Source organism: Cladophialophora yegresii, assembly GCF_000585515.1.
Source record: "Cladophialophora yegresii CBS 114405 chromosome Unknown aczIN-supercont1.5, whole genome shotgun sequence".
Classification (NCBI taxonomy): Eukaryota; Fungi; Ascomycota; class Eurotiomycetes; order Chaetothyriales; family Herpotrichiellaceae; genus Cladophialophora; species Cladophialophora yegresii.
This window is the reverse complement of record NW_006913049.1, coordinates 2,879,077-2,899,366: the sequence shown is the minus strand read 5'-3', so window position 1 is coordinate 2,899,366 and position 20,290 is coordinate 2,879,077. Positions and strand designations below refer to the sequence as shown.

The 20,290-nt window shown below is 54.9% G+C and overlaps 9 protein-coding genes across 9 annotated transcripts; 2 read left to right on the top strand and 7 right to left on the bottom strand.

The window, feature by feature from the left end:
- Positions 1-855: 855 nt before the first annotated feature.
- Positions 856-2,727, bottom strand: A1O7_07775 (uncharacterized protein; the record flags this gene model as incomplete). Its single annotated transcript, XM_007761771.1, has 1 exon — positions 856-2,727. The coding sequence occupies one exon, from the start codon at positions 2,725-2,727 to the stop codon at positions 856-858; it is 1,872 nt and encodes a 623-aa protein (XP_007759961.1).
- A 1,253-nt stretch (positions 2,728-3,980) lies between these two features.
- On the bottom strand, positions 3,981-4,892 carry A1O7_07774 (uncharacterized protein; the record flags this gene model as incomplete). Its single annotated transcript, XM_007761770.1, has 1 exon — positions 3,981-4,892. One exon carries the CDS (start codon positions 4,890-4,892, stop codon positions 3,981-3,983), a length of 912 nt encoding a protein of 303 aa, XP_007759960.1.
- Positions 4,893-5,386: 494 nt separating this feature from the next.
- On the bottom strand, positions 5,387-7,663 carry A1O7_07773 (3-isopropylmalate dehydratase; the record flags this gene model as incomplete). Its single annotated transcript, XM_007761769.1, has 1 exon — positions 5,387-7,663. The coding sequence occupies one exon, from the start codon at positions 7,661-7,663 to the stop codon at positions 5,387-5,389; it is 2,277 nt and encodes a 758-aa protein (XP_007759959.1).
- A 432-nt stretch (positions 7,664-8,095) lies between these two features.
- Positions 8,096-9,277, bottom strand: A1O7_07772 (3-isopropylmalate dehydrogenase; the record flags this gene model as incomplete). Its single annotated transcript, XM_007761768.1, has 1 exon — positions 8,096-9,277. One exon carries the CDS (start codon positions 9,275-9,277, stop codon positions 8,096-8,098), a length of 1,182 nt encoding a protein of 393 aa, XP_007759958.1.
- A 554-nt stretch (positions 9,278-9,831) lies between these two features.
- On the top strand, positions 9,832-11,425 carry A1O7_07771 (uncharacterized protein; the record flags this gene model as incomplete). The annotated part of the gene is made up of 2 exons (XM_007761767.1): positions 9,832-10,059; positions 10,127-11,425. 2 exons carry the CDS (start codon positions 9,832-9,834, stop codon positions 11,423-11,425), a joined length of 1,527 nt encoding a protein of 508 aa, XP_007759957.1.
- Positions 11,426-12,799: 1,374 nt separating this feature from the next.
- On the bottom strand, positions 12,800-14,802 carry A1O7_07770 (uncharacterized protein; the record flags this gene model as incomplete). The annotated part of the gene is made up of 8 exons (XM_007761766.1): positions 12,800-13,338; positions 13,400-13,772; positions 13,826-14,008; positions 14,100-14,131; positions 14,182-14,346; positions 14,403-14,559; positions 14,612-14,670; positions 14,724-14,802. The coding sequence occupies 8 exons, from the start codon at positions 14,800-14,802 to the stop codon at positions 12,800-12,802; spliced, it is 1,587 nt and encodes a 528-aa protein (XP_007759956.1).
- Positions 14,803-16,100: 1,298 nt separating this feature from the next.
- On the top strand, positions 16,101-18,138 carry A1O7_07769 (uncharacterized protein; the record flags this gene model as incomplete). Its single annotated transcript, XM_007761765.1, has 3 exons — positions 16,101-16,156; positions 16,196-16,506; positions 16,556-18,138. 3 exons carry the CDS (start codon positions 16,101-16,103, stop codon positions 18,136-18,138), a joined length of 1,950 nt encoding a protein of 649 aa, XP_007759955.1.
- A 471-nt stretch (positions 18,139-18,609) lies between these two features.
- Positions 18,610-19,152, bottom strand: A1O7_07768 (uncharacterized protein; the record flags this gene model as incomplete). The annotated part of the gene is made up of 2 exons (XM_007761764.1): positions 18,610-18,921; positions 19,114-19,152. 2 exons carry the CDS (start codon positions 19,150-19,152, stop codon positions 18,610-18,612), a joined length of 351 nt encoding a protein of 116 aa, XP_007759954.1.
- A 373-nt stretch (positions 19,153-19,525) lies between these two features.
- Positions 19,526-20,114, bottom strand: A1O7_07767 (uncharacterized protein; the record flags this gene model as incomplete). Its single annotated transcript, XM_007761763.1, has 3 exons — positions 19,526-19,534; positions 19,573-19,659; positions 19,725-20,114. 3 exons carry the CDS (start codon positions 20,112-20,114, stop codon positions 19,526-19,528), a joined length of 486 nt encoding a protein of 161 aa, XP_007759953.1.
- Between the last annotated feature and the right edge of the window lie 176 nt (positions 20,115-20,290).

Here is a 20,290-nt window from a genome sequence, read left to right as displayed (position 1 = left end):
TCAAAACAGGGAGAGGGCGGCAGAGAGAGCATGCCGAGTGCTACCGCTCGCTGCTGCAGCTGCACGCGCAGGAGTATGGGAGGAGCATGTCGGCAATCTAACCATGCTGACGTGGCCACTATGGTTTGCTTGTATCTTCAGTCTGAGTTCGAGATGGCGCGGTCCTTTTTCCGTGCACAGACTTCTTTTGGGCTTCTTGTACAGGCAGGAACTGGTATCCAACAGGGAACATATTTAAGAGCACCAGTATCTCTTGGGGATGCTCGCTGTCTTTAAGGGGCGCCCATCACCCTACCGAGGCAGATTTAGCCCTTTTGCGGCACAATAGCTGAATACTGCCGATGCATTCTCCAATACTGCAGAGCCCGAGACCCACCGCTTTCGCCTGGAGTAATAACGTGGATAGTGTGGCGTCGGGCGAGGCGATTGTTGGTGCTAATCCCACGTGTATTAGCAGCATTGGATATCCCCTAGACCTTTCATTAGTCCCCCAAGAGAGGCGAACATAGCCTCGATGGAGGTGGACGCCACAATCACCTCCCTAGTATCGTACATGTAGATTACTCGTTCTACGACGCTGTCTTTTATACAGGATCTGAATCCGTCTGTCTTCTAAGATTCCGCGCAACACGCAACATGGAACCACCTACTGTACGTAGTCCCGTTCTGGCTTTTCCGCCCTGATCACTTCTTCCATCAGTACCATAGTCGGGAACGCACCCTTCTAGGCATCGTCCCCTGTTGCCCACTAACCCACGACAAGACTATCCAGCACGCCGCCCGTGTAGCGGATGACCCGACCGACCCCCTCCCCTCGCCTTTAATTGCACTCACAGACAGGGATAGCGCGGCCTACTATCCCACGACAAGACTATCCAAGACGCCCGCCGTATAGCGAATGACTCGATCAATGCCCTCGCCTCGAATCGCACTCACGGGGATAGCGGCGATGCGGGATTTCCAGCCATTGGGTTTCCCGCCTGGATGGGCGACCGTGCCGTGTTCGACGGATTTCATGTATGCCTGTAGAGAGATGAAGTTGGATTGCGTGGTACTTTGGCTGTTGCTGGTATTCTCAGGAGCGCTGTCGCCGCGGATAGAGGGTATGTCTGCTTTCGTCGCGATCACGAACCACGGTTTCGCGCTAATGGGCGGGTAACTCAGTGGTTCGAGGCCCGGTTTGTCGCCGCGGGAAGAAGGGAAGACGGAGATGGGAGCGCCTTCGTCGTTGAGGAGACCATTTCCATTCGCCGTCGACGCAGGCGGCCGTGCTTCGAATGGCGACCAGGAGACCGTCCCACCGTGTTGTTCCGACTGCGCGGCAATCTCGCGGTCGCGGAGGTTCTCGTACTCGCTGACTTCCTTCCACAGGGCTTTGAGTTGCGCGACGGCGTCACCGGCAGATAGGTCGACGACAAAGGCTAGGATGCGCGCGCGTTCAATGTGCCGCAGGAAGGAGAGGCCGAGGCCTTTATCCAGGTGTGCGTCCTCAATGAGGCCGGGAATGTCCGCGATGGTGAATTGCTGGCGGGGGATGATAGACGCCGAGTCTGACGTGTGGTCAGAGGGCACGCCACTCCGCACCAGAGGCCGGCCGACGTTGTTGTCCAGAGTCACGGTCCCGATGGTGGGCGAGAGGGTTGTGAATGCCCAGTCCCCAATGCGAGTGCGGGAGTTGGATATCGCGCGGGTGAGGGTGCTTTTGCCGGCGTTGGGGAGGCCCACCAGCCCGACGTCGGCGAGCAGTTTCAGCTCGAGTTCCAGCTTAATGCGCACGCCCAGGGCACCCTTGGTCGCGTATTTCGGCTTCGGGTCCTCTTTGGTCGCGAAGTGCGGGTTCCCCAGGCCGCCTATTGCGCCCGCGACCAGGAGCATGGGACTTTCCATCTGTTTGTCCAGGTCTAGCGTTATGGGCGCGGGGGGCTGCAGGACGGAGAGGTGGGAGCGGCGGGGTTTCATGATCGAGGACGTCAGAGACGGGAGGGTGCTCGCGACTTGGGTCCTGTCGGCGGTGGTTGTCGCGCCGGCGTAGATGACGAATTTGTTCCGCAGGCCGCTCTGCTCAGGCGGGAGGGCCAGGATCTCATCGTCGGTCATTGTGGCGCGCAGTTCTCTCAGGCGGTGTTCCTCCTCCACCGAGGGATCGCTCCGCCAGATCTCCCGCACGACGGTGCCCACGGGGACTTGGACGCAGATGTCCTCTCCTCGCCGCCCGCCTTGCGATTTGCCTTGTCCGCCGATGCCCCGTCCTGCTTTTATGATCCCCCTGCGGGCTAACTTGTGCAGAGAGGTTTGCCCCGGCACGGCTTGGATGTAGATGCTTCCGCCGCTGCCTCCATCACCGCCGTTGGGTGGACCGTCAGAAATGTGGGCGTCGCGCAGGAAAGAAACGCAACCGGAGCCGCCGCTGCCGGAGGAGATGGTGATGACGCATTTGTCAATAAAGATGCTGCGCGAGTAGTCATCGGGGGCTGGGTTGAGGTGTGTGGAGGTGGAGGTTGCTGTCGAGGTTAAGGAGGGTGGCGGTGGTGGTTCGAGGGCGCTAGCCCGGGGAGAGACATTCTGTTCAGCGAATGAAGGGATGTGGACTCGTGCAGTCCGGTGCAAGTCTCGGTGTGTGCGCTTTGGTAGACGTAGACGTAGACAACGAGCGGGAAGCGCTTTTGAGGTGGACTGGAAGAGGCAGGGGTACAGAAAGGGCATCAGTGTCCCTGGGACGGAATTCATCGTCACCTGCGTTCGATATTCGCCTCACCCACACTCATTGCCATGACACAGTACACCAGACCTATAGCCTGCCGGCAACTTGTTCTGCACCGTTCTCGTGTTCACTGAATGCGTTGTGGAAAAAGTTCGGCGACTCAACTCGCGTGCGGAGCGGAATGGGCGCCGTGAGCCAAGAACTCCTCCGTAGTGTACGTCAGATCATTCATGCCTGATCACACCGAGCCCGTAGCCCACAGTGAGTGATGGGTAGGTGACCTCAGCAAAGCTTGGTCGTGGTCGAAGTGTCTTGGCTATTTGCTTGTTCTTGCGTCGTCTTCTTCCCTCAATCCTCGAGCATCTCAAGTCTCACGTGCAAAGCCCAGTTCTGAAGCAAGAGCTGGCAAGGCGAGGTCTTCTTCGGGGCTGAGTCGGTTTGAATGCTGTCCAGCGCTTAGCCATGAGAAGGAATGCCGCGGTAGATCACCAGGGATACGAGAAGCTCTCCAAATGTGCCGCTTCAAACAAGGCAGCTATCATCACGAGGCACACCTGCTTTGTCTCCAACTATCTCCAATATGGTACGGAAATATGGATGGACTATTACTCGCTTCGTGGGGGTGAGCAAGGCCAGTATGGACAAGGCTACGAACCCCCATGTGGTCCAAAGCAAAAGGACCATTGCTGCAGGGACTGCATCTATTTGCTGGAGATATGCATAGTGGGATTGAGGACGGCATGACCCCACGTGTATCTTGCAGACCTTCCAGTATACCGAGCAAGGAAGACGACATCCCGGACGCCGGGGGTACGACTGACACGAGCCATCTCGCTTCATTTCAAAGACGCAGTACAAACCTCACCATTGCATCTTCCCGCAAGAGACATGGCTCATGGCATTGAAAGCAACACGGCCCAACGAGTTGTTCCGCGTATAACTAACTATCCCGTGTCTGGAAGACGACAGCCCTGGACGAAAGCGGTACGATTGTCAAGAGTGATCATGGTTCATTCCTCCGCCGCTGGACTCCGGTGCTCTAACTCCGGCAAGAACGGCCGACATGATTGCTCTGCTCGCCTAGTGAATGAGTGCGAATGGACGTGCTCTGCCTCTTGCATAGGCGTGGAGAACATGGGACACGAGAGGGGCGTTCCACGTGCTGGACGGACGAAGAGATTAGAACAGCAGGAGTGATTGTTGGCTTGTGTCTGCCTCGCTGATTCAAGGACGATTGATATGAATTACGACGCGTAAGAACCACCGACCCGTTGTTCGACTACAGATGGCTGGGGAAGAAGTGGTCCCCGTTCGCTTTCTCCCATTCCCCATCATGGGTCAAGACAACCTCTACCGGGATTCCATTCAGACCCTCACGTTGCAACTTCCGCAAAACGCCCAGGGTCTCGTAAGCCGCGTCAAGGTCCTTATGGATCGTGACGGTCCGACCTTTCTCATCCTTCCACGATCCGAAGTCTGTCTCGCCTCTGAAGATCCGCATGTGGTGGCATGCATCAACCGCAAGGTATATCCATTTGTGAACTGCAACTCGGACCAGCGCATTGAGGTGGCCAGGGAGATGCCCCGGACTGTCCACGATATAAACAGTTCCATCATTGAACATGTCGATGGCATTGTGGATGGGAGACAAACTTTGCCAATACCACCCACGGGTCTTGTCAAATACTTCCCCATTCTTCGAGCCTGGCACTGGTGGCAGCTCAATCGTGCGATCTGCTGGCAACAAGTCCCGCTCGAAGAAGGGATTGTACAGATCTGGCCCCATCTCGTTTTTGAGAAGCTTGTCCGTATTGTGCCCAGCAATGAAGGTCGCTGATGTGAAGTCGGACGGAGTGCCAGTATGATCCCAGTGCACATGGGTGATTATCACATAGTCAATATCTGAGGCCTCCACGTTTCCAAGAGCCAAGGCTGACTTCACATCGTTCTCGCTACTCAGCGGGATCCTCGTTTTCAGATGTGCCTGGAGCCCTGGGTGTAGTGTGGTCAAGTCTTTCCGGATGCTCAGGTCAAAGACGATCTTGGATTTCGATGCTGGATGCTGGATCAAAAATGCCATCGATGGCATGGTCAACCTCTCTCCCTCTAGAGCGTCTGCCAGAAATTTGGACGCTGGCGGCGAGAGGTAGCCACAGCTGAGTGGTGACACGGTCGGATACGTGACAGTCATGGCAATGAGGTCCTTGGCTCGAGTGCTCTTCACCGCTGTCTCGGGATGGTCTCTTGAACTATGGATGATGCTCCTTCAATTCATGTCGAGCACAGCAAGCTGGGTTTCGGTCAACAGCACGCCAAGACTGGCGATGTCTCCTATGTCCAGCGGCCGAACTCCGACGCCACCACTTTGGAATCCCCCATGCCTCCACGCCTATATCTCCAAAGTCGTGGGGGCATATGGCGTGGGAATGCTGCTGCTTGCTGCCAGGAACGGCAGCAACTGCGCACTTGGAACTAGGAAGTCGGCTATGTTCAATTTCCGGGTACCTTTTGCAAACGAAGATGGAGATCCCGAGTCCCCACTATCCCGAGCGCTGGGAACATCCCATGGAAGCAAACTGAGGATTGCCAATCAGATGGATGAGCTTTCGATTCACGAATACTATCAGGGGCTATGTCTGACCAGTGACGGACGCCACCAAAGCCGAGCGTCCTTAGCCGTCCTGCCTACCAGTCGAAGACATCCTGTGCGCCTGGCAGGTGGAGACCAAGTCGCCGCGGAGACTGCAGCTTCCGTATGCGACCAAACAGCCAGGGAAACTTCGTTTGCTGCTTGGCCTCAAACTCACAGATCTTCTCTTCGCTCATCAGAGTGTTACTGATGTCGTCCAAGCCATTCAGCAAACAATGCTTTGTGTATGCATCCACCTTAAAGCTTGCGATCAAGTAACCTTCGGCATCTCGAATCTCTTGACTCGGCAAGTCCACCTTGACCTCACGCTTGGCGAGCCCCTCAGCATGGATCTTCTGTAGTGCCGCAGAGTCGTCAAGCGGAATTGCGAGGAGGCCGTTCTTGCCAGAGTTGTTGAAGAATATCGATGCGAATGAAGGGGCAATGACGCATCGGATGCCAAAATCGACAAGTGCCCAGACCGCATGTTCTCGAGATGAGCCGCATCCAAAGTTCTCTCCCGTACACAGTAAAATCTTGGACTTGCGATATGGCTCTTGGTTCAGAACAAATTCTGGTATCTCCTCATGCGTGGTACTGTCGTAGCGCAATTCCTGAAACAAGTGAGGGCCCAGGCCAGTCCTCTTGGTGGTTTTGAGGAAATCTCCTGGAATGACTAGATCGGTATTGATGTTTCGCATGTTGAACGGAGCGGGGACAGAATGAACAACGTCGAATTTCGGAATGCCTTCGACGCTGCGCTTTGCCTCCTCAGCTGGACGCTTTGCGACTGTGCCATTTCGGCTTTCCGAATCTGGTGCAGATGCACTGGACGCCACTTTCCCGTAGCTGCTGACTCTATCGCCTTCCAGCGTCAGTTGGGTCACTGCGATGGATCCATTCCCCGTGGTCATCAACTCTCTCACATCTGTCAGGTGACCTTTGATGGCCGCTGCGGCGGCCATTGCCGGCGAGACGAGATGAGTCCTGCCACCTGGGCCTTGCCGGCCTTCAAAGTTTCGATTCGTTGTGGAAGCACACCGCTCGCCGGGAGAAAGCACATCCGGATTCATGGCAAGACACATCGAACACCCGGCTTCACGCCAGTCAAACCCAGCACCTTTTAGAATCACATCTAGGCCCTCACTTTCCGCTTGCTGTTTCACAAGACCTGAGCCTGGGACGACCATTGCATAGACGGAATCTGCTACTTTCCTCCCTCTCGCAACTCTGGCGGCAGCCCTCAGATCTTCGATCCTCGCGTTGGTGCAAGATCCAATAAAGACGCGGTCAATCTTGATGTCTGTTGCAAGCATTTTCGGCTTCAAGTCCATGTATTGTAGGGCCCGGCGGATAGCGGCTGCTTTGAGTGGTTCCTCATCGTCAAAATCTGTCGGATCTGGAAGGTGACCAGTTATCGGAATGACATCGTCTGGAGAAGTGCCCCAGGTGATTGAAGGGGCAATATCAGCTGCATCGATGTCGACTGAGAAATCCCAGCGCGCATACTCGTCACTGTGCAGCGTCTTCCAGTAAGCCATCGCTTTGTCCCACTCAGCCCCCGAAGGTACAAGTGGTCGTCCTTTCAGATACTCGAACGTCACTTCGTCCGGTGCGACCAAGCCGGTTCGGGCGCCTCCCTCGATACTCATATTGCACAGCACCATCCTTGCTTCCATGGAGAGGTTTCGAATGGTTGAACCACAGAACTCAACAACACACCCGGTTGCACCAGCCGTACCGATCTTGCCCAACAGGTGTAAGATTATGTCTTTGGAATAGACGCCCAAACGAAGCTCTCCTTCTACCTGGACACGGAAATTCTTGTACTTTTTCTGAAGGACCGTCTGTGTCGCCAGCACATGTTCAATATCTGAAGTGCCGCCGCTCACAGCCAGGGCACCCACAGCACCGTGGGTAGGCGTATGCGAATCTCCGCAGAATAGAGTCGATCCGGGCAATGTGAGTCCCTGCTCCGGACCTACGACATGCACGATGCCCTGGCGTCGATCTGCCATGCCGAAATATCTGATGTCGTGCTCTTTGATATTTTTCTCCAGCAGCGTGATTTGTGTTCTGGCCTGGGGCTCTTTGACGAAAGACACCGCATCCTGGTATTTCGATCGGTCGTTGGTCGGCACATTGTGATCAACGGTCGCAAGTGTTAAGTCTGTCCTCCTCACTGGCCGATTGCTCTTCCTGAGTCCGTCAAATGCTTGGGCAGTTGGCACCTCAAAGATCAAGTGCGAGTCAATGTACAGCAACGGTGCCTCCTTGTCATCAGGATTAACCAGATGTTCTTGATAGATCTTGTCATACAGTGTCAGCGGCATCTTGGCTGTTTCTTGGAGATGATCGTGTGCTCAACAAGTGGCGCGTTCACAATAGTGCAAGCATTAAGTGAATTCTATGCTTCAGTCACATGTCCGGGGAGTCGCCGGGTCGTGGGGTATTAGGACCAGGCGATCAGCGTACAACCGAAGATGGGGGTGGAAGATCCTTTGACATCGGCAAACGGGGTCCGCACATACGGAGGAAGCACGGGAATGTCTCCGATTTCAACTTACTCCAGGGCGATCGGTCACGCATTGCACGGATCAGGCTTGCCACGTGGTTCACGACCAGCTAAGGGAGAGGGAGAGCCTGACCAGGGATCTCCACGTGGTTCGCAAGCAGGCAATGCAGAGGCGGCCAGGCACGAGAGAAAAGAGCTAGGCTTTAACGGCACAGTGTGCCTATGGCTATTGATCTATGCATCATTTCCCTTACAGCCTTGCGCTCTCGGTGGCACTGGCTTGAGATGCCGACTCTGGCTCTGCCTTGCCCAGAATCTGCAAGAGTGCAGTCACAACAGCATCTCCCATTTCCGCTGTCGTTGCGGTTCCGCCAATGTCACCAGTCCTCACTTCCAGACCACCAGCGGCCCTGTCGTCGAGCGCAATGCTAACAGCCTGGTCAACCGCGTCTGCTAGCCAATCCAAGTCACAGCTGTACCGCAGCATCATGGCGGCACTTTGGATTGTGGCAATGGGATTTGCGCAGTTGGGAGGTAGATCCGGCGCCGAGCCATGACTCGGCTCGTACATGCCTGTAGCCAGAGGCTCTCCTGGAATGCCGGAGAGGCACGCTGATGGGCTGAATCCGAGGGAGCCAGATACCGCAGCAGCCTCGTCAGAGAACAAGTCGCCGAAGATGTTGTCGCACAAGACAATGCCATTCAACGAGCGGGGATTCTTGACCATGATCAGAGCCAATGAGTCTGACAATTGATGATTAAGAGGAATGTCCGCAAACTCTCGGTCGTGGACCGTTGTTACGGCTTCTCGCCAAAGTCGACACACAGCCAGCACATTGGCCTTGTCCACGGAGGTGATCTTGCTGGGGCCCTTGGTCCCTCCGTGTTTGCGTGCCAGATACGCCGCCATCCGGGAGATCCTTTCGATCTCCCATCTGTTATACCCCCACACGTCGTGAGCATAGTTGGGCTCTTCCTTCTTTTCGCCAAAGTATACGCCGCCCAGATTCTCACGCAGGATGATGAAATCTGTTCCTTGGACAACGGTCTCCTTTAGCGGCGAGCACTTGGCAGCCCCTGGAGAAGGGATTTTGCAAGGGCGAATGTTTGCCCAGCAGTTGAGGGCTCTTCGCAAATCCAATACAGAAGTCTCTGGCCTCAGCGCTCCGGTCATGCCCCATTTTGGGCCACCAACAGCGCCGAACAGCACGGCCACGGAATTCTTTGCCTTCTCAATGACTTGAGGCGTCAATGGTATTCCATGGACATCGATGGACTGCCCGCCTAGCAAGTCGAAGTCGAGATCAAACTTGATGTTCTGCTTGGCAACGCTTGGATGGCTTTCCACTGTGCGGAGTACTTTGACAGCCTCGCGGATAACCTCAGCGCCAATGTGGTCGCCCGGCAGCACAAGGATCTTGAAGGATGGCATATTTGCTTCGAACTAAGAGGTTGGAGTACTCTACTTTGGTGAGTTGCCTTGATCTTCCACAGGTGTCTGAGCAGATGCCTCGCGTTTTAAACGGGGTCCGGTGTAAAATACCGAGATGCATCAGAGACACTCGTCGACAGCCCCCACGCGGAATCATATTATGCGACCGGCCACTCCCCGGTGGACTCCTGAAGCAGAGCAATTTCCATATCCTGCCGTTTCCTCCTGCAGAGCAGGACGGCACGACTTGGAGAAGGGGTTCACCCGGCCGGAGAATGGCCGAACTAGCTTTCCCCAGATTTCAACCGACCAGGGGATCTGCAGTGGGGGTTGGACCATTGTTACCTTGCGTGCGCTATGCTCCCCACGAGCCTATCCATGCTCACAGCTACCTAGCTTCGCTTCTCCAGAAACTCAAGAGAGACGGCGGGAAGTCCCTGTCATATCATATATCTCGTGGATACATAAAGCCGGTGCTGGACGCCTGAGCCTTCAGCCAGTATCTCTTCATCATCTCTTTCTGTACCCTGGGCTCCTTGATCCAGCAGTTCAGAATGGCATCCGAGAAGGACCATGTTGTCCCCGCGACGAAGTCCGACATCAACCATGTCGAAGAACAAGCCATTGTTCAAACCACTACCAACAGTGAAGAGAAGGTTGAGACTGTTGGCAAACTCGAAGCCCTGGCCTTCAACTACACCAAGGCGGAAGAGAAACGCTTCCTCCTGAAAATAGACTTCATTGTTCTTGGATATGTCTCTGGTGCTTACCTGCTGGCATATGTGAGTTGACGCCCTCCCCTCTTCTCTTGACTCTTTGAGATTCAGACGTGTTGATGAACCATTGCAGATGGACCGTGGAAACATTGGGAATGCCAACACCGCAGGCATGTTGGAAGACCTCGGCCTTACCGATAACCAATATCAATGGTGTTTGACGGCCCTTTACCTGGGCTACATCCTTTTCGACTGGCAGACCGTCTTCTACAAGATCTTACCGGCCCGATACTATGTCCCGACCGTCATCATCATCTGGGGTGGACTTGCCGGCGCCTGTGGAGCTGCTCAGAATTTTGCGGGCCTACTGGTCTTGCGACTCCTGCTGGGTATCTTCGAATCATCCTACAGTCCTGGATTGGCCTACTTCTTCTCGTTCTTCTACTACCGAAGGGAAATGGGACGACGACTGGGCTGGTACGTCTCCATCGCGCCGCTCGGGGCCTCTTTTGCTGGAGCATTCGCCTACTTTGTGACCAAGCACCATCACGCCATCGCTGGCTGGCGGGCTCTCTTCCTTGTCGAAGGACTCCCAGCCGTGGCTGTTGGTCTGTTCGGCTACTGGTGGCTGCCCAGCAACCCTCAGGACTGCCAATTCTTGAATGACAAAGAGAAGAAGATTGCCCGAGCCCGCCTAGTCCGCATGGTCGGCAACGTCGAGCGCAGCAGGAAAGTCAACTTCAAGAACTTCTTCCGCAGCCTGCTCGATCTCAAAAACTGGCTGCCCACGCTCATGTATTTCTCCTGCAACATCGGCTACGCCTCCTTGCCCATCTACAGCTCCACCATCCTGCAAGGCATGGGTTTCACGGCGCTCCACGCACAAGGTCTTTCAGCACCACCATACTTGTTCGCCTGTCTGGTCGTCCTCGCCGTCGGTCACCTGTCCGACCACTTCCAACGCCGAGGCGTCTTCCTGGCAATGTGCAGCGGCACCGGCGCCATCGGCTACCTGATCCTCTGCACCGTCGAAAAGGTCGCCGTCAAGTATTTCGCCCTTTTCCTCGTCGCGGGCGGTCTCTACCCCTGCATCGGCCTCGTCCTGTCCTGGGTGGCCAACAACAACGGCTCCGACAGCAAACGCGGCGCCGGCTTCATCCTGATGAACTTTGTGGGCCAATGCGGTCCGCTTGTCGGCACGCATATTTTCCCAAAATCCGAGGCCCCGCATTACAGGAAGGGGTTCTACATCAGCTTTGCGTTCTGCTGTTTCGCGGCCACGCTGGCCGTGTGTCAGATCTTTTGGCTGAAGCGGCTGAACAGGCAGTTGGATCAAAAGTACGGGCCTGTCCGGGAGCGGGAGAACCGGGACAATGAGGACGAGATTGGCGAGGAGACGGACGAGAGTGAGAATTTCAGATATATTCTCTAAAAGGGGGAACGTGGAGGTAGTGTTGACCGATATTGGTGGGTGGTTATCTGTGTGCTTGTGTTTATGTGCGTATCTGTGCATGAGCGTATGTGTGAAAATGTGTGTGTGCGGCTGGGGAATGTGGCTACGAGCCGGTTGTGCAAGGGCTTGAACTCAAAGACATCGATGGGAGATGCGTTGGGGGAAGTGACGATACTGTGGATAGGTTGTCTTGCTTGACATGTTGATACTGTGTATGCTGGGTACATGACGCATGGGCTTGAAAGTTCAAGAGGGACCGTCTACAGTACCCAGGGAATGCCGAGACCAATCATACGGCCCAATGACACCAGCATCAGAGACTCTGCATTCAGACGTGACGGGCAATGAATGAATACTGCGCCATGCATGCATGCGCACGTAGTCCAGCATCTGCTTTACTTTCTTAACGGGCCCAGAGCCTCGCAGGTGGGTAATAGGCAGTCACGCGCTGAACACCCACCAATGAAGGCGCGAGGGCCTCCTTCCCTTGTTTGTGGGCAGAGACAATCGGACCTTCCTGGCCGAGAGTGTCAATGCAGGTAGGTAGGTACGTAGACCGTGTATCGACTAGGAAGTATGTATGGAGCATAGTTCTTTTTTACTCCTAGGAGGCCGCATTGCGAAGGTATGGACGGTCTGTCCCAAATGCATGCTGTATGCTGGGCTCTTCACCCTTGCGCTGCTCGTACTGTAGCCCGATCAGCAGATCCCCGCAAGCGGATGCGGAATAGAGCAATATACAGTACCCTCTTGTCTGCGTGCACCGGGATCGGTCTAACGTGCAGCTTCTCGAGCACACGCGCCAAAAAGGGGGGCGATGGAAATTGGAATGCCCAACTATTTAGAAGGCTAGAAGGAATATGCGTCTCAGCCTGACCTCCTAATTATTCTAGGTGGCGTCGACCCAATCTCGCATTCTGGTAGAGCGCAAGAGTCCGGCCGCATGTCATGCCACTACTCCTATCCCCACTGCTCCAGCATGAGCGATGAGTCTGACTTTCGAGACCTCATTAGTTGCAACTTGCATCTCCACGTGGGGCCAGAAGTCGATGACTCGATGGCGGCGTTTGACGTCGAAATGAACCAGAACGGGAATGTGCTGCTGGTATGGATGGCCTCCTACTAATTGCAGCGAAATCTATACAGCACCGCTTGATAACGCTGAAAGAAATCTCAAGAGTCAAGACGGCTGGAAGGGCAGGAGCTCGCGCGTCTTTGTGCACGCGGGTTCGCCTTGGCAGACATTCGGCCGTTGGTTGACAACAGACGATACGTGGCAGATGATCTATCATCTATCTTTGGTTTGGCTTACCGATACCTCGACGCCGGCCGAAACAAGTACATATTGCCCCTTTACTCGATAACCACGGCAACATGCTCGTCCATATACTTGTTGATATCCCCCAGGAAGCACGCCGCAATGATACTGACGCCCCCCGCGGCAATACTCGCCAGATACACGTACTTGTAACTCTCAGAGTACGCCAGCTGTCCCGCAGCAACGACCATCTGATATGCCGTCTCATTCTGCAGTCCCGGAATCGCCTTCAGGGGTTCGAGCAAACTCGCTCCCGTGAGCGTGATGGCCTCCCCTATATACGTCACATTGGTGATGCCGAGCTCGACCATCGCACCGCCGATGTACTTTGTCGCATTCGGCACGAACTTGGAAAGGAAGACGTTGTAGTAGGCGCAGTAGCCGACGGAGCCGCCAATGACGCGGATAGCCAGGGTCAAGGCGCTGACCGTGGCGATCAAATCGTCGGGGCAGATGATGGTTGTGATGATCGAGGCCGGGACCACAATGCCACCGATGCCGAGACCTCCGAGAATGAGGAGACCCCACAGCTTGTCCATGTTGTGGGGTGTTGCACATGCCAGCGCGCCGCAGCCTGCGAGGGTATAGTTCAGTTACTGTACTATTTCAAGTGACAAGAACTGTCGCGAACTTACCGGCGGTCATCAAGCAGCAAGAGATGATCATTAACTCCTTGTTTCGACCACGGAAGACGGAAAGGAGCCAGAGGCATACGCATGCGCCTGTCATGATGGCCATGCCTCCCGGGAAGACGCGCAAGCCGACTTGGGCTGGATCGTGGCCATACACATTGAACGCTTGGGTGGGCCAGAACATGAGGTACGAGAAGAAATTGGCACCGCTGATAAAGGTGATCAGGAGTGTGAGCGACAGGATGCGAGGGTCCTGTTTGAGTCTCTTCGGGAACATGGGACACTTGGCGCCGTATGCCTCCCAGAAGAGGAAAGCAACGATGAACAGGGCGCCGATGATGAGCGGGGCCAGAACGTGAGCCGAATGCCAGGGGTACTGGGACCGGTGAGCATCCTCACCGAATACAAGATTGGGGGCCAGAAACATACCTGGTAGCCGCCCCATTGCATGCCAGCCATGAAGAGAACCATCCCGACAATGCTCAGAAAGCCCCCGATATAGTCAATCTCTCGCAGGATTTCTTGGGTACTTTTGCCTTTTGAATTAGGTCGAGGCGGAGGGAAGTAGAACACTGCCGTGATGATGAGGGCGAGTCCGTTCCACACACAGATCTGTAATATCTGTCAGACTAGGTCATGTTGCCGCAGTGGTGAAAGTAGCTCTCTCCAGAACGGATCAGTGATTCGGGGAGGGAGAACTCACGATGATGCCGCAGTATCGCCAGCTGGAGTGAGCTAGCGCGTGTTAGTTGGGTTGATGGGGTCGTAGGAGGTTGTCAACGTACCAGCAATCATCTGTGCATAGAATCCAGACGGTACGAAGGGTACGATGGTGAAGATAAGGACTGCGACATATGCGCCCCGCTTCCTCGTAGGGGCTAGTTCCGAAGTGACTGCCAGAGCAGTGAGCTCACTAATACCGGCCGCTGCTCCGGCAATAGTAGTCCCAGCTATTCTCTGTTAGCTGATCAAGTTTACCGTCCGGCGGTCGAGCTCAATCGCCTACCGATGAACATGTTCATTGACTTTGCGCACGTTGCGATGACACTTCCAAGGACGAGCAACGCAGCTCCAAGCAAGGCAACGTAGCGTCGACCGATCAAGTCGGATAGAGAACCCACGAACGGGCACACACCGGCCAGGGCAAGAAGGTTGCCCAATACCTGAGGAGACGTCAGTGTGTCTGCCAGCCAGCATGTCGCACCGTCAACCTACAAACCAGATCCACCTGTCCACTCCGCCAATGTCTTGATAGATGTAGGGAGGGATGCTGCCTGTAACGATGCTGTCAGAAGCAGCTTCTAAGTCCCGTAGTATATAGGCATACCATAAAGATAGACCGGGATCTGACTGCCAGTCCACAATAAGGCCATCGCCACTAAACTCATGAACCGTCTCAAGGTCATCTAAGCAGGAGGTCAGTATGGCTTCCCCGCGCAGGCTCGTCCAGAAGTCACACCTTGGGTTCATGTTCATGGTCGAGGTCATCTCCGTCGATACGGAGGCCAATATTTCTCTCAACATGGGCAACAGACTCGTCGTGATAGACGCGTGACTTCTCAACAGGTGATGGCGGTGCCTCGACCACCACATTGTGAGCCTGTCCGGTGGTCTTTTCAGCCATGTTGGAGAATTCGTCTCGTTACAATGGCACAGCGAGAACTTTTCGCAAAAAGCTGGGGAAAAGCTGAGAACAGGGGCCGCCGAAGAAAAGTCGGCGGTGCAGGTGTAGATATGCAACGACAGCCAAAAGGGTACCGAACCTCGGCGACCTTAGTGCCCTCGGTATGTAGCATCGACCGCTGTTCTGATTGGTGTCTGTCATGGTGTGCAAGGTGGAATGCGTCTCCAGCACTAGAGACCTTCCCGTCCAGGATTTGCACATCCTGGGTGGATATTCCACAATGTGCTCTGGGGAGATCGCGGGATTAGTGCCTCGTTGGGCTGGAAAGGTGCGGAGAACTGGCGATAAGAAGTAAATCGATCCAAGCTTTCCCACATGGTGGAGCCGTCAAAAGTCATTATCCTGACAGGACGTGAGTGCCACCAAAGCACGGTTGAGAAAAGAGCAAAGACTAAATCAGACCTGTCGGCCGACGCCGGTCTGTCAAGATCGGCGTCGAGGCCATGTGGTTGAAAATGTCATGTAAGCATGAAACAAAAGTGAAATATCCGTGAAACAACTGTCAAATGTTGATGCGGTGTTCTTAGAGTTTGGCAAGCTTTGGGCAAGACAATGCTGAGTTTTGCTGTCTGAATGCCTGCCGAGGCGGATAACTCAAGCATACAGTAGGTCTCTCGATCAGGTGCTTGTGTTGCAGGGCAGCTCGTGCACTGGAGCTCCACGATGGAGGCCACGGGCGGTTCCTGTTTGCGGATTGCGGAGTGGAAGGAGCAGCTTTCGTGGGGAGCGAGGAGGCTCGGAGGGCGCAATTGATCCACTCACTGCCCGCCCCGCATCCTTTACCGAAGCATTTGCCCTCACATCCGAGGTGCTTTTTTCTCGGGAGAAATGGGCGACCGATATGAGCAGGGACGGCAGCTTCCACTACCTCGTCAATGGCCTTCGACGCCGTGGATGCTATGGATACACAGATTGCACGAAAGAGAAAACGCTCCGCCATTGCCTGTACGCGTTGCCACGATCGCAAGGTCCGATGTAGTGCCGCGTTCCAAGGGATACCATGTGCAAACTGTGCTCAAGATGGCACTCCCTGCACAATCTACCAGGCTCAAGCGCCGTGAGTCGGCCGAGATCTTGTAGGAGAGACCGCACCGTTAATGCTACAGCTATTACAGCCGCCTGGACCTACCCGCTGCGACCGGCGACGAGAGGCACAAAGTGATTTCGCCGCAGTACCCGCTCACGCCATCCCCAAGTTTAGTGCCTGCTACCGAGGTTTCGCGGTGGACGGACGCCACTCCCAGTTCCCGAACGAAAGATGGAGCGGAACACGCACATGCCCGCGTGGCTTCGTTAGACAGTGACAGGCCCATTGTCCTCGCAGACGATCCCGTCGAAGGACCGCCACGGACCACCCATGCAGGTCCCATTCCTAACACTCGCCTGGAGCGCGTGCCACGAGAGAATTTGGTACCATTCTATGCCGGTAGGCACCCACGCTTCCCAAGATTGGTTGGCGCTGACCGAGTTTTCAGGCGAGGTAGGAGGCCATGAATTCCTGTTCGAAGTCTGTTCGCCAAACCGATCCTTGAGGGGGAGTCCGTACATTATCAGTCGCAATATACACAAACGGCCTCGCTTCAAGCCAGAGACTGGCTCTCGGCCGCGCTTTCCATCGGCTGTCTGCCAGGAGCTTCTTCGCTGCTTCTTCAACTACATCTACCCAATCCTGCCTGTGGTCCACGCAGGTGACTTCCTCACCAAATATACTCATGACCCAAACAGCGTGAGCGGCCTCCTCCTCTGGTCCATTTTCCTCTCTGCAGCCAGCTACCTCGACACAGAAACGTTATCCTCGGCTGGGTTCAAGAACCGGAAGCAGCTGAAGGAGTTCTGTTTCCAGCATGCTAAAGCAACTTACGACGCACAAGTGGAGAATGACAAGACAGCAGTCATTGCCTCGACCTTGCTTCTCGGCTTTTGGTATGTGGACTTGGAAGACCAGGACGGGTCCGGCTACTGGATTGGCATAGCCATCCACCTCTGCTACACGATCGGCCTACATCGCGAACCCAATTATGCCCGACTTCCACGCTGTCCGTTTCCCGAGTCACAGCGAGCGCTCTGGAGACGACTGTGGTGGTGTGCCTACTACAGAGATGCCTGGTTTTGCTTGGGCGCTGGCAGACCAATGCGGGCTCATATCGATGATTGTGACTTGGAGCTGCCGACGGTGGAATACGTTACAGATGATTTCAAAGAGCTATCCTCGGAACTACGGGAGGCATTCTTGCCTTCCAAGATGGAGAAACTGGCAGACCTGTGGATAAAAATGCTCCAACTTTCCATCAAGCTGGAGTACACCACGATCCTGCACTATCGACCACGGCGACCGCCCCTCTCAGTGCCTCAACTTGAAGCCGACCACGCGGATGTACTCCGTCTGCTCGCCAGCCTTGACCCGGAGACTGAGCACAAATCCAGCACCCTGGCGCTCCACACCAGCCACTTCGAAACGTATGTGAATACTGTTGTGATCATTCTTCACCGACCATATGTCCTCTCCGCACCCGAACACCTGCAGCCATCTGAACGCACGAACCTGCAAACTGCCGCGATACAGGCCTGCAAGTCCGCAGCGGCTGCCATCACGAACACGTTGAGCAAGTTGATCGCCGACAACATGATTGAGACATCACCAACAACGCTCGTCACGCCCATCATGATGGCAATGCAAATCCACTTCTACGAACTTGCACGGTCGGAGGGACTGCTGCGTCAACACGCACTGCACAACTTGAATCTACATTTCATGGTATTGACGCACTTAAAGAAGACGTTCTGGACCGCCGATATGCATCACAATCTGTTTACCGAATGCATCAAAGCACTAAACTCGGGCAAGGGTGATCAGAGTCAGTACGGAGGGTGCGCCAATGGCTTGCAAGACCCCACAACAGCCGCGAGGCCGAACTCGCCACGTGATGCTCGGGATGACCAAGCCGCATCCATGGGCAGCATGCTGGAGGCCTCTGGGTTGAGTGAAAGCGCCTTTGAAGAGTTCTTTGCGTCCTTTGGTCCTTTTGATAACCTCTCGTCTCTGTTCGAGGACAGGTAGGGCTTTTCTCTTCAGCCGGCAAATCCAAAACCCAGCTAACGTTGTGGCCCATCGAATGATAGGTTCGAATAGTACAACACTACCGATTATAGACTTCTATGCGCGCCTTGTCATCAGAAGCACCGCACCTCTACTCTTCTCGCACCCAGCGATCAGTGTACAGACCACTTCGAAGAGCCCTCTCATATCCGAAACGGACTGTTGAGATCAAACCGATACCCGCACGACAGTTGAGGTATCTGAGAATAATGCTCCTGAAGTAGTGCCCGCGTATTTTGCAAGATCTTGAGCATGAGCATAAACATCAGCAAGCAACGAACATAGCTCCAGTAGCCACGGATATTCGGGATCTCTTACCTGCACATAAGATATATTCCAATACACATCCGTCTTCATGGTCTCCAGAAACGCCCAGGACATTGCCCCTACGCCATAATTAGAACAGTCAACATCAGAGCACCCACGCCACGATCAGAACCGCCACGCTTCACCATCGGTCAGCCACCGTGACGTGCCCACTTGTGACTTACCAACATGCCGCCCGTTGATGAAAGCATCCGCCGACGTCTGCTCGTCCTTGCACCCCGAGAGCATAAACACGGACTTATCCTCCTCCCAGCCCCACTCCCGTCGGAAATCGTCGTCCGCGTGGCGCAACCCCTCGTCGTAATCGCCCTCGTACTGGTGTTTGAGGGAGCGGAAGAACGACGTCGCGCCCGCGAGGAGGTGGCGTGCTTCGCCCACGTCGTCGAAAGAGAAGTCGCCTCTGATCAAGTGTGAGGCCTGGACCGTAGGTTAGTCGTGTTGGGCGTGCGCAGAGGAGGCTGTGTACAGAAGAGGCATAACAGAGGAAGCGTGTGAGACAAGGCGGATTACGGGAGCCATATGCAGGATGCAGACAGAGAACAGGAGTAAGGTACGCTGCTACGCTACGCTCAGCAGGATGATGGCAAAGTAATGTGATACCTTACGTACCTCTCCGATCAATTCTGCTCCAGCGCGCAGGTTATTCATGAGGTTGATTCTGCCTTCGTCGTCGGTGCCTGGCCACAACACCAGGAATTAGCCATCGTGAAGAAGCGAGCGACGGCTTGATCAAACGCATATGCCACGTGTGCCTCGCCTCGGTGGTCTTCGGCCGTCTCAAGAACAGCGGCCAGGACGGTAGGGGTAGGGGATACACTCACGGTACACGTATGGCAACTCCATCGCGGAACCACTGCCAGACAGAGACGGGTGTTAGTGTATATGTACAGCATGGATGCACATACAGACACAGACAGGGCACCATGGCTGTTGCTTGGATGGCGATCATATCGACTCCATCGAGATGCATGAGTGCACGAGTGCATACATTGATCGGCTTGATCTTGGTATGGTCTCTCGCTCACCCAGCCTGTACTCACGCCCACATACTTACGCACCTGTACTCACACGCACAGGCACGCATGCTTGCCCATGTGTGTACTCGCCAGATATGATCACGTCCGCACACTCTCTCTCATCGCTCGCAAGCTCGCGCTGACTCACCTATGACAACAATCAAACACCACAAACAAAACACACCCCCACGCCAACCCACTCACCAACACGCGATGCAAGGCACCACTATCAATCATGCCCGCGCGCTCAAAATCCACGGGCACAATCGTATCAGCGAATCCTACCTCTCGGTCCCGGTCCGGCACCTGCCCGCCATGCCCCGAGTAATGCAGGAACAAAATGCACCCGGGCTCGCTGACCAGCCAATGCATCGCGGCTAGAATATTATGCGCTGTGGGGAAATAGGGCGATCGTGGATCAGAATCGTCCGTCAAGGTCACCATGTTGGCTGGGTGGGTTGAGAAGCCGCGCGAGATTAGGAACTCGGTCATGTTGGCCACGTCGTCGATGCAGCCTTGGAGTCGTTGTGAAGAGGCTGTGTAGTTGATGCCTATGAGGAGGGCTTTGCGGCGCAGGGGATAGAGCGGGGGCATGGTGGTGTAGACAGGTAGATAGATAGAAAGATAGACAGATAGAAAGAAGGCGACGCCACAGAAAACTATGGTTCCAGGTGTCGCCCAGAAACACCAAGTTGTTACCTATGCATGGACATGGACGTGCATGTCGACGAGGTTACAGACTGAGTTGATGCCATTCGAGCAGAGTGTGT